The sequence below is a fragment of the Hyperolius riggenbachi genome, chromosome 3 (genome assembly GCF_040937935.1).
Source record: "Hyperolius riggenbachi isolate aHypRig1 chromosome 3, aHypRig1.pri, whole genome shotgun sequence".
Taxonomy (NCBI): Eukaryota; Metazoa; Chordata; class Amphibia; order Anura; family Hyperoliidae; genus Hyperolius; species Hyperolius riggenbachi.
Window position 1 is genome coordinate 345189331 of NC_090648.1, and position 13653 is coordinate 345202983.

The 13653-nt window shown below is 42.3% G+C and overlaps 1 protein-coding gene across 6 annotated transcripts in view; it reads right to left on the minus strand.

The window, feature by feature from the left end:
- Positions 1-11975: 11975 nt before the first annotated feature.
- The window catches only part of CDC25C (cell division cycle 25C), a 74586-nt gene continuing 72908 nt past the window's right edge, over positions 11976-13653 (minus strand). For all 6 annotated transcript variants that reach the window (XM_068277010.1, XM_068277013.1, XM_068277014.1 and 3 more), the window contains one exon: positions 11976-12282. In XM_068277010.1, coding sequence (XP_068133111.1) covers positions 12142-12282 — 141 coding nt within the window. In that variant the 3' untranslated portion in view covers positions 11976-12141. The remainder of the gene's footprint in view (positions 12283-13653) is intronic.

A 13653-nucleotide genomic window follows, 5' to 3' on the forward strand; every position in this document is an offset into this window, starting at 1 on the left:
TGATTTATCCAGCTTGTAAAAGATAAGAGAGAATCTGCCATAATCTAAATAACACACAGGCAGTGTGCAGAGAGAGGCCTGGAGGGGGGAGATTCATCACAGAACCACAACACTGAAGAACTTGGCAGCCTTCCAGACACAGGCCGACAAGTCTGACAGGGGAAAGATACATTGATTTATTACAGAGACTGTTATAGTAGAAAGTGCTGTAGTAAGCCAGAACACATTAGAATAGCTTTTGGAACTTGTAGGATGATAAAAAACAGGATGCAATTTTTGTTACGGAGTCTCTTTAAGCCCCAAACTAGACTCACCTGTTGTCCATACTGTTGATGGTTTGGTTATATAGTCTCAGTTGCAGAGAGCAGCCATTTACTGTATACTTAAAGGGGAACTGAAGAGAGAGGTCTATGGAGGCTGTCATGTTTATTTCCTTTTAATCAATACCAGTTGCCTGGCAGCCCTGCTGGTCTATTTCTCTGCAGTAGTATCTGATTAAAACCAGAAACAAGCATGCAGCTAGTCTTGTCAGATCAGACTTATAAGTCTGAACCACTGAAACACCTGATCTGCTGCATGCTTGTTCAGGGGCTATGGCTAATAGTATTAGAGGCAGAGGATCAGCAGGGCTGCCAGGCAACTGGTATGGTCTAAAAGGAAATAAACATGACAGCCTCCATATACCGCTCTCTTCAGTTCCCCTTTAAAAGGTAAACATAAATATTAGTTTGAAAAATTAGCTTCAACAAGGGATGACGCAGGAACAACAACACAATGGATCTGGATCAGGAAGGCACTATGGTATCTAGAGCCTTCCCTCTACATAGGCATGTATGAAACCTGAAGTGAGTTTTTCCACATACACAATGGATTGAAGGAGCACCCTCCGGAGTAGTCGGCGTGCCCAGACTCCTATTCCTGTGTCCCCAGGAACACGCACAGGTACCTTCAAGGAAGAGTCGGCACCACCCAAGTAATTTATAGCTCTTTTAATATATAGGCTGCAATGCAATTGCATTATATTAAAAGCCTTAAAAAAAAACCGGATTTCTTACTCTAAATACGCCTCTCTCTGACACTGCAGCTGTCCTTGCTAGGTTTTGGGGCTCTATATCAAAAGAGTGGTGGGGCCCCATGTAAAACTCGCACTGGGGCCCCAAACTCCTTACTTACGCTACTGATGAGACCTAAAAAGTCTCAACAAGCAGTGCACCATGTGTTACTCGAGCGAAATTCTAGAAAGCCTGGAAATGAAAACTCCTGGCATGTAGGAGATGGTGACTTGGCTAATAATACTGGGTCTTTTGATCAGTTTAATGTAAACAATTATGTAGCAGAGCTTTTATAATGTAGTGCATTCCCCGCAAGCTGAGAGCATTATAACCACATGTTTTACTTGTTCACCACAAATATATTAACAGTCACATGGTGTGTGGTGCGCAGTATCCAGAACATAAAGGTTTACATACAGGTAAGCACATTGCATTCAAACACATTATGCATTAAAACACATAATGCTTTAAAACACATTATGCATTTACAATCTTAAGACTCATGGTCAGAATGTAGACGTGGCATGTCCATTAATGCAAAAGTTGTATGTCCAACACTGCACACATCTGCACATACTCATTTAGGGCTGGTGCACACCGGGCGGCTTTTTGGGCGTTTTCAGATCCGCTTGCGGCTGCGGATCTGCTTGGTCAATGTATCTCAATGGGGTGGTGCACACCAGAGCGGCAGGCGTTTTGCGGAAACGAAAAATGCCTGGGTGAGGCATTTTTTGGATTTCGGATGCGTTTCTGCCTCAATGTTAAGTATAGGAAAAACGCAAACCGCTCTGAAAAACGGCACTTCAGAGCGGTTTTGCAGGCGTTTTTGTTACAGAAGCTGTTCAGTAACAGCTTTACTGTAACAATATATGAAATCTACTATACTGAAAACCGCAGCAGCAATCCGCAAAACGCTAGCAAAACGCCTCATAAAAATAAAAAAAAGCGTTTAAAAATCTGCTAGCATTTTGCGGATCTGCTAGCGGGTTTTGGTGTGCACCAGCCCTTAGGGCTGGTGCACACCGAGCGGCTTTTTGGGCGTTTTCAGATCCGCTTGCGGCTGCGGATCTGCTTGGTCAATGTATCTCAATGGGGTGGTGCACACCAGAGCGGGGGGCGTTTTGCAGAAACGAAAAATGCCTGGGTGAGGCATTTTTTGGATTGCGGGTGCGTTTCTGCCTCAATGTTAAGTATAGGAAAAACGCAAACCGCTCTGAAAAACGGCACTTCAGAGCGGTTTTGCAGGCGTTTTTGTTACAGAAGCTGTTCAGTAACAGCTTTACTGTAACAATATATGAAATCTACTATACTGAAAACCGCAGCAGCAATCCGCAAAACGCTAGCAAAACGCCATAGAAAAATAAAAAAAAGCGTTTAAAAATCTGCTAGCATTTTGCGGATCTGCTAGCGGGTTTTGGTGTGCACCAGCCCATAGTGAGAAGAGTGCTAGGAAGTAGCTGCAGTAGATGATAGGTTTACCTGCTGCACAATACCATGCTCTATTTCTGCAATGTCATAGATGCATTACCGATACCAATTTAAAACAGTGCTCTCAGATGTGTGAGGTGTTAACATAAAAATGAGTGTCAAGATCCTCCCCAGCTTTACCCACGTGACAACATACTGTACATTGCGGAACTCAGGCACAAGGCAGAACAGCTAAATTGCTGCCTTTTTTTACACCAGTGACATCATTGATTTATTTTTACATTTTGCTAAAAATAAGAAAAACCTCTTCCTTGCTTAAAAAAACATCTCGTCCGCCAAAGTAGGTAGGTAGTGCAGGACAACTGAACCAACCAGAGTGGTACACTGCCCCTGAACAATACCAGCACACATGATTTTTGACACAATGGTGGGGACCTGGGGGAAGGGGGTGCTCTGCTAGAGGAGAGCAGAAATCTCTTCTTCCACCCTCTTGCTTTACACCTTTGTGAAGGGCAAGGGGTTTATTTCCCCACGTTCAATGCCCAGGATGAGGTGGGGATAACTATGGGTATGTACACATATCCAAGTTTGATTGGCCGATTTTACTCCATGTAGTATTAGAACTGACTCTTGGGGGAAAATATCTGTAAAGAAATGACTTTTCCATAAAAAAAAAACCATCAAAAAATATTGATAGACGGCCACCGAGCTGGGGGTAGGTCATGATAACACAGGTGGGCATGGCAACAGAACTCGGGACTTCTTTGGTGAAGCATCAGGCAAAAACCTCCATGGCAGTTTTGGCAACAGGCAATGTTTGAGAAAAATGTCCATTTCCTGGCTAACAGGTGTATAATTTACTTGTTCAATTGCCTAATGCACTTTATGTTTTCTTAAAAGAAATTGTATTTTTTTTTTTTATAAATCATGTTTTTAAAAAACAAAATGAAAACCCTTGCAGCTGTTGGGGTTTACCAAAAACTCAGGCCCCCTTCTAGTGTTCCCACAATACCCAATGTGCACTCTGCCCCCCCCCCCCCCCCCCCATGTGCAGGGTAGTGCAGTGAATCAGAGCCTACTGCATATACAAATGCTGGTACTTTTCTGTTAGCCGGGCGCATCCGATAGGTGGCGCTAATTACATTAATAGGCACATAACAAAAGTGCAATGTAACCGATTGTATTGTGTTTCTTACTAGCTGTCTCACTGCGGCCAAATGTATTATCAAAAGTGAGTTAATTTAATTCAACTAAGCCGGCGGCAATGTAACAGATGAAGCTGCCGGCTTCGGCTCTCACTCTCCTCCCCCTTGCCTCTCTCCTATACAATACTGGCAGGGACATACGTGTGTCCCCACAGTCATTCGTCGCCGTTCGTTCTTGCAGAGCGGGCGCTGGCAGAAGCAATGTCTGCAGCCTCCCCGCTCTGCTTGTTTTCTTGCCACGAACGACTCTCGGTGACACGAGTGTCCCTCGGCTGCCAGTGTTCTATAGGAGAGAGGGAGGGGGAGGAGAGGAGGCAGAGCCAAAGCCGGCGGCTTCATCTGTTACATTGCCGCTGGCTTAATTGAATTCAATTAACTCACGTTTGATAATACATTTGGCCACAGCGAGACGGCCAGTAAAAACCACAATAGAATCGGTTACATTACGCTTTTGTTACATGACTATTAATGTAATCAGCGCCACCTATCGGATGCGCCCGGCTAACGGAAAAGTACCCATATGCCAGATCCACTCCTTTTTTTTATTGCGGTTTGCAGCCACCTGCTGACACATAATCATGTGCTTCCTTTAATCCCAATATTCCTGCCTGTCATGTGATTATGTGCTGTTCATGGTTATGACTGTAATGATGAAGAAAACAGACTTGACACTGAAGCAGGTTATAGGCTATGCAGGAGAGCGAGAGAGAGTCTAGTTATATATATATATATATATATCTCCAATTTTGATTGGCCAATGATAGGCAAGGAGAACTTACCTACACATTGTCCATAGTATTCTATGTAGTATGAGAGCCAACAGATTTTAAATACTATAAACAGATTGTGAAGGTAAATTTTCATACCATGGAAGTGGTAAAATTGGAGTATTTGGCCAATCAAAATTGGATGTGTGTACACACCCTAAAACTTGGCACAAACATCCACCTGTACTACTCCCATGCCCATGTAGTATGAGAGTTTACCTAAACAACTTGTTCATAGTATTCAAAATGTGTTGCCCTCATACTACATGGAAATGGTAAAATTGGCCAATTATTGGCCAGTCATAATTGGGTGTGTATGCACATTAAAGGTACCAATCAATGGTAAAATGTTATGAACAATTCTTTATTTCAATTGATTAAGTAAATTGGAAATGATCTTATGTCTTCAACAGTGGAACAATTTTATTTTAGATAAGATCAGATCCAATCAGTCAAATCTGCTAAGTGTATCAATAAACTAGCTATTTATGGTAGACCATATGATCTATTGTGAGCAACTGACTCTTTGTTTATGAATTTAGTAGCTTTATCTGATAAAATTGAATTGTTTGGCATCAGGCCCCAAGTTTATGGGGCAAGGTTTTCAGCAACTGCATAGAATTGCTTGATAGGAATATGACTAGGTTTGTAAAATGGAGAAAAACAACAGGGCTTCTAGGCATAAATATGTGCTGTGTGGTTCTCACATCATGCAGTGCAGTACAGAGAGCAACAAACAGGTGTCCTCCCTAAAGACATGTAGACTGGCGGACACAAAGCGCTACAGCTGCAGCCACTTAATGCAAGCTCCACAGGCAACCAGGATCATTTGGGAACCTTGCCCGAAGAATCCTTACTGTTTTTTTTAGATTCAAACCCTTGTCAAAGGGCTCAAACCCCACATCAAATGCTAACAGCCTTACTAGTAGGCACAAACCTAGCATCAGTACAGGTGTAACCCAAAGTTGTTTAATTATTCATAGGGAAGTTATTAAAGAAAAACCCAGCCTGAAAAAAACACTGTTAAGTACCGAAGCAATGGTATGTGTTAGTATTTTCCAAACCTGTCCTCATGACTCCCCAACGGTGCATGTTTTGCAGGCGACCTTACCTATGCACAGGTGGGGTAATTAGTGTCTCAGCTAGGTGGATTCCATGTAATTACCCCACCTGTGCATAGGTGAGGCTGCCTGCAAAACATGCACCTTTGGGGAGTCACAAGGACAGGTTTGAGAAACACTGATTTGTGTGAACAATTGTAAGCTTAGAATTTCATACACTAATTCCCCCAGCACAAATGCATAATAAATATGTAGCTCAAAGGTTTAATCTGGATTGAAATTAAAGCAAAAATTCAATGTGAACTTTCTATAATAAAAAGTGCACATCTTTATAGATCAGACCCTATATAGCTTACAAATAAGCCTCAACCATAACAACCCAGTCCAAAGTATTCCAGATGCTTAATGTGACTTGGTTCACGCAGTTCTTAGGTGAACAGTGCCACCAAGTGGTGCATGAGAAAACTACAAAACAGTAACTGTAAAAAACCAGCAAAAGCATACTTCTAATTCATATTTATGTAGATTACAATGACCATTTAAGTGGTTTACATTTATACCCTGGAGAGGCTGTTAATCCAGGCCTCAAGCCAACAATCTTTACATGACACAGGCCCTCTTCAACTGTTGACCAAACACCACTCAGTAGCTACATATTGCATTAGTGCGTTTGTGGTTGGTGTCATTGGTTGCTGGGCAGTGAATAAAGTTGTCAATCAGGAGCAGATCAGACATGTCCAAAATTAATTGACTTGATGGGAAATTGCATACCATTCGCATTATATCTGCATGCAAGCTGGAATGTTCATTTCATTGACCATCTGTACTAGTGATCTCTTGGTAAACAAGGACTTATTTATGCACCCTGAAAATTCACTTCGCATATGTATTTATTGCAGTTTGTAGATGACATCATGGGACCACAACACACAAGATGCATTTTATGAAAATACCAGTTCAAAGCTTCATGTCTGGAGTTTACACATGATTTAATAATTAAAATACAGTTTTCAGTTACATGTGAATTTTTTTTTGTACAAACTAATGTTAAAGCCAGTTACTGGGGTGCCCTGGCATTTGGTCCATAGTACCAGCAGGGAGAGGGCAGACTGTTCCCAATGCAGGAGGATCAGTGTGATTTCTGGAGGGCATATGTTATAATTGTCACAAGGACAATTTCCTTGCAAATCTTGGCAATTCTGTTCCAACTACTGCAATCTTGTTTCCTGCAAAGTACAAAGGCACTTCATGCAATTTTTGGCACAACTGCTTTTCTCTTCCATTCAATTGCAGTGAATATAAATGTACCTCAAAATCAGCACACATGGAAAATGCAGAAGGGGTGGTGGCACTATTGCCGTGAAACTCTTGCCATAAACCATTACATAATTCTCGGTAAGGCACAGTACGGCAAACCTTTCAGAATACATACAGATTATTTATGCAGAAAGACATACACACAAACAGGGCATGGAATATAAAAAGGTCATCCATGGTTTCACTGTGATGTTCCATCCTGATTTCCCCAGACAATACTGTAGAAGAATTCATGCCCCTAAACCAACCCAGAAAGAAGCCCAGGTAAGACAAATAGATACAAGATGAAGAACAACATCAGAGACTACAAGCTACATTGGAAGCAGCATACTTACATTTTTCAATAATCCCTAGACTAGAGCAGATGAACAAATGCAAGTGGAACTAAGTAACGTGAACAGGTTTTCCCTGTTGATCAGCGAAACCTTCCAGCACTAAAGACAAGTACAAACATGCAAGAATGGTTGCCCATCAAGAATAGGGAAAGAATCCCTTGGGTATCAATTCACAGAATTATGCTGTACAAGCACATCCCTAGCCTTGAGGCTAGCAATGTGTTCTGTTGCTATGAAGGTGGGTGGAGGTATGACAATCAGTAGATCGGCTTCAATTGGTCATGCTCCAGCATCGGGAGTCATTAAGGATCTGACAGGACAGATCCTTGATGATGCCCAAGCAAGATTAATTGGCGGACACTTTGTCCTTATCGCCCATTTCAGACAACGGTTATCACATGTGTACGTAGCTTAAAAGAGGCTTGAAAGGGTCAAAGGGGAAGAGCTTCATCTTGACACAGGGTGCATACACATCCGATTCTGGTTGGCCAGTTTTACCACTTTCATGTAGTATAAAGGGTCAAAAGGTCTTTAATACTATGAACAGATTATGCAGGTAGGCTCTCATACTACATGGCAGTGGTAAAATTGGCCAATCAAAAGTAGATGTGCGTACCAGGCTTCAGGCCAACTTCACAGTGGGTCGCATCACACGTTATGGGTACAATGCATTGTATACAGTGAAGAAAACAGTCAATGAAATGCATACTTCACTGCCACTCTTGGAGCATGCATTATGCGGTAACTCACTACATGCTCAGTGTTGGGATAAAGGAGTCTATTGGATTGCATAACGTGTGAAATTGTCTGTTACATTGCAGCGGAACACCCAACTGCGAATGTAGCCTTAGCCCTAGTACTACACTGGCGGAAACACCCTGCTTCCGAATATTGGACAAAGCATCAGGATCCACATAGCCATGCATGGCACAGCAACAGGGATTCAGATGCGTAATCACAATGCACAAATTGCTGGCATCCATCTCAGAGATGGACCATGGTGCAAGTGGAAACCCTGCTGCTGTCATGCCGTTTTCAAAGAAGGTAAAACTCTGATAAGGTAGCTTTTCACCCTACACTCTGGTTTTATTGCTCAGGTTTACCACATGGTCACATTAATAATTAAAACTGGTCTGTTCTTAAAAGTAAGTTCTGTAACAAATAAACATGTAAGCTAAGCTTCCAATACGGAAATGCTCATAAAACTTGTTTTCGGGCTGTAATGCTGATCTTCATATCACTCACCTGAAACAAATATGTTTATCCAGAGAGTGAACTGTGCCGCTGACTAAACAAGTAATTTATTATTGCAGACTACAGCCAGAGGATTTAGATAACAGCAGAAATCCAATGTTTGGAAGACAGTCAGCAATGGCAAATTTCATATTCCCGTTACTCTTGTGAAGGGCACTTTAGAATCATTAGCATCATAGATACCACTAAGAGTCACAGTAAGGATACAAATGACTATACATTGAGACAGACACACAATTTAGTGATTGAGGCTGCTAAATGTAATACACATCATCTGTACCACAACCACCAGCTGTCTCCATCCCCCACCACTTCCAAATTGACCCTCGGGGGTTCAGAGTCCTGTTAGTGAGTGCAGACACATTTAAGTCAAGGTTCAGTAGCTACTAATACTACATAAACCTACACTGTCCCTTACTCCTCATCTGTCCTGGTGTTTCAAAGGAGTATTTGACAAAAGTTGAAACCACAACACTCAGGTTACATCCGTAGAGACTGGACATCAGCAAAGGCAGCACTGTATTGCTGTATACTGATGCAGCTTACCATTAAAGAGGTACTGTATCCAAAATATTTTAATAATATACAGTAGTTTTAGACTGAGTGATGAAAGTTTTAAAATACTGTAACTGACAGTGGTCCCTGAGACTTATAACTTAGACTCATAACACAGACAGCAATAAAAACCTAAAAAGTGTTACAACTTCTTTCTTACAGTATGGAAAAAAATTCTTTGTTAAGATTTGTATTGCCACTGGAGACCTTTACCAACTTCTTGTTGTGTCACCAGTAACAAGTGGTAAAAGCAGTGGCTATATTTAAGAGTTGTTTTTAGAACGGTATTACTTTTTTCAATGCAACTATGTGCTGAATACATGTCAGTCTCATTTTTGCAATCATGCCTCTTTGCGCCTCCAGCTCTGAAGCTGAATTTGGTGAGGTAACACTCTATACTCACTACTAGGGATGATCAATGAGATGCAGATGCTTCTGAAATTATGCAAATTTTTATGCAAATCAGTTTAAACTAAGGTCCATTTTCAAACTGCATATGCTTAAACATTTGCATCAGGCTTGCTCTGTGTGTAAAGAGACATCTCCCATGAAACAGTGACAAAGCCCTTTGTTCACAGGGTGAATTTTATAAATGTGAGCAGGACTGAAGTATTTTTCTTTCAAAACAACACAGCACACTTTCATGCTTTCTCAGACTTGAATTACAAAGAGGGGAGGTTGTGACAGCTACTTTATGGTCTTCACACAGCAGCAAAATATTAAAGGGAACCTGACTTTGGAGACACATGGGGGCTGACATTGATTTCCTTTTAAACAGCGCACATTGCCTGGCTCTCCTGCCTCTGATACTTTTAGCCATAAACCCTGAACAATCATGCAGATCAGAAGTTACTGAAAAAGATGTTTGCTCTGAGGTAAAGATCTGTTTGCTGCTGTGCAAAAAGTTCTGCATAGGTATTCGGGAGCTCGCTGACAGCGAGTGTTTTAGAGGAGCCAGACTCACGAATTTCTATGCAGAATTTTTTGCACAGCAGCAAACATTGCCTTGACAAAGGGGCCCTACGCGGCTCCGAAACGTTGGCCATATTTTTACATGGAACTAATAAAGATTGATTTTGGATGTGCCAGCTTTCTTCCTTGTTGAATACTGCATAGAGGGCGTCATCACTCTTTTCAGCTGTTGCACTCCCCTTAAACACTATGCGTTTGATCCATTAGTGAGTGCGAGACAATACTTCCAATGTGTTACTGAAAAAGAATCTGCCAAGATTAGCTGCATGCTTGTATCAGGTGTGTGATTCAGACACTACTGACCAGAAAGATCAGCAGGCAACTGGCATTGTTTAAAAAAGGAAAGAAATGTAGCAGCCTCCACACGCCTTACCTCAGGTTCCTTTTATATATACAAAAATGTGTATTCGCAGCACTATGCTTTCTGGACTTCCACGTGGCACAGCAATGGAAAGACGTCCCTTTCCACTCTTCATTCTCTTAATACAGCACACTGCTTTTTCAGAAATTCTCCAAAGCAGCTTTTGAGCAGCTTTTTCTCATAGAGTTTTTGAGCCCCAATGCAAGAACCCATAAATTACAGCCGCGCTGCCGACACAGAGTTTATCAGAGCGGGCTGTGTTTACCTCCGTAATGCCAGTCTCGCCGCTCCCCCACCTCCTGCATCGCTCCGGTCCCCGCCCACATCCCATCCCTCCCTGCTGATTGGAGGGAAGGGACGCGGGCGGGGACCGGAGCGATGCAGGAGGCGTGGGGAGCGCCGAGACTGACTGGAGGAGGTAAACACAGCCCGCACGGCACGGCTGTGGTTTATGGGGACTCAGCAGAGCGCAGGGGGGCTTAGGGGGAATCTGAATAGCAACAGAGGCTGGGCTCTATAGGCAGACCCAGCCTCTGTATGTGGATTTCGTTGTTAGAACCTCGCTTCGGTTTCTCTGAGAGCAGCAGCACTAACAGGCACATGGTCAGAGTTTCACACATGATTCATGTTCTGGGGATTTTTTTTTTTTTCCATCAGCAGAGTTAGATAAGCACGACACAAGAAGTGGAGGTTATTATAGCTTATTAAATATGATGACTAGTTTGCTTTAAATAGTGAGAATTGTTTTTCTGAACTTGCATCAGCACTCTAGGTAGCCCCACTGGTTTCCTCATTTCCAAGCCCAAGAAGCCACAGTCAGAACTCCAGAACAGGAAAATACAGTACAAGGATTGGGAACGGTGCAGTTCTAACACCTAGCTGTGCTGTTCAGAGCTAAAATAACTTCCACTTTGAGGTGGTATTAAACTCAAAATGTATTCTCTGCTCTAAAAGATTCAAACGCAGCATAAGAACTTTTAGGGGGAAAGAACAACACTGGTATAAAATTACTGGTAGTGTTAGTAATTCAAAGTTCCACTTCACTCAGAGGCTAACTGATAAGATTGTGTTCCTGGTACAATTTTTTTTAGATCTTGGGTTACTATTTGAAAGATAAAAGTATCTGCAGTAAAAATTGAGGGTGGGCACAGACGCTCCTCTGCTTTGTAGAAAACCATGTGAAGCTTTTCCACACAATAACAATGCAGTAGATCTGTTACTCATCACTCTGCCTCATACATGCCAGTCCATCTCATATCTGCAAGCCCCTAATACCAAATTCAAAATCACAGGAAGGCCATTAGTGGCTCACAGCAGTAAGACAGTAATACATTCTGCTTTCTATGGCACACTCCACTATGGCTTCTTTGGTAAATATCCATCATTACTGAAAGGCGGTCTTATGTATCTAGTAGCATCTAATTATGCAGTCTTCCTCTCCATTGGTTCAAAGATATACTATTTTAGTAGCAGTAGTGTGCATTGAGTTTGTTACAAAGTAGCTTCTAGGCCAGCATAAAAACATTGGAATCAGTCTTTTACACTTTGCATAAATACTGAATATAACATTTATAGTAAGTTGATTGACCTCTAGCAATGATCAGGCCCATATTCCTATGACCATGCTGAAGTCTGTCCACCTCACAGCAATGTACATCCCACACCCTCTTTGCCTAGGTTTTCATTTATAATCTATTTCATAAAAATAAGTTCACAGTGACAGTGGTATTCGTTAAGGTGTTCTGCAGTGCAAACAGCAGCATGCATTGGATCCCCAGCCACAGCAGTGTTGTGTCCTTGGTGATCCAGTTTATGTTTTGCCCCTTTTGCCATATCACAGCTTCATCAGTCTGACGATTTGATCCCTTCTCTTGCGTTCTCCTGCCCAGGATTTGCTCTTTGTGCGACATTTCAGCAGTTCTTCTCGGTAATCCTGGTGATGCATTGGGCAGTATCCCTGAGGTTCACACAACTCCTATGGATGAACAGGCCACACATTTTAATTGTCTAGGAAGATTTAGTATACACATAGAATAGCATGATGCAAACACATACTAAAATTTGCTAGCAAAAAAATAATAATATAGTAGTAGAGAAATGGGTGAAGTAGGTCAGAGAAAAGATATATTCTTTATGTAAATTATGTTCTACCAAGACATAGGTTGTCCAGTTCTTGCACAGTTTTTGGAGCCTACAGAATACTTTCCATTTGCCACAGAGTAATTTCCTAAGATACAGAGTGACCAAATAACACAAAAGACCAAATAATGTATGATCTAGGTACATCATAAGACATACCTGCATAACATAAAAAAATGAGATCTGAATAACACCAGGATTTTTACAGCCCCATAAACTGGTGCACCCACGTTGTTAGCTCAGCACTCATTTGGATACTCAGATCAGGCATCCAATTTCCTCTACCCTGCTGGCTGCCAGGGATGGGCTTTCAGGTAGACATCCCAAAGACTTCTGGGTAAGTTAACCCCCCCTATCCCGTGGTCACACGTGAAGTCAGACTCCATTTGAATTCCAAATTCGAGTACTACACTACTCAAAAGCCCAAGCCTGTTGGCTGCATCTTTTGCTCCTCCTAGGTATGTATGCGCCACAGGCATGATCAAGGGCTTATGTAAACAGTGTTAAAAGAATACTGTAAGGGAAGGGGGAGGGGGGTCAGGGGAAAAGGTGTTGAACTTACCCGGGGCTTCTAATGGTCCCCCGCAGACATCTTGTGTCCGTGCAGCCACTCACCGATGCTCCGGTCCCGCCTCCCTTTCAGTTCTGGAATTTCAGACTTTAAAAAAAGTCTGAAAACCACTGCGCCTGCATTGCCAGGTCCCGCTGATGTCACCAGGAGCATAATGCGCAGGCACAGACCATACTGGGTCTACGCAGTACGCTCCTGGTGACATCAGCGGGACCAAGGACACTGCAGCGCGGGCGCAGTGGTTTTCAGACTTTAAAGCCTGAAATTCCAGAAGTGAGCCGGAGGATCGGTGAGTGGCTGCACGGGCACAGGATGTCTGTGGGGGACCATCAGAAGCCCCGGGTAAGTTCAACACATTTTCCCCTGACCCCCCCCCTAGAGTATTCCTTTAAAGCATTACAAGTGACCATGCATCGTGGAACAATGATTGACCACCCACGTTGAATAGCATTAACAGATCCTCCATGACACATGAAACTAAAACTGTTCTAAAGGAATATTTTAAGGCTCCAAACTAAAATAGACACACACACAAAAAAAATAATATTCTCAAATAGATTTTTTTTTGTAGTGATCTTTTTGCTTGCTAGGGACTGGACAGGTATTTGAAAGATAAAATGTGAAAACATCTCTTGA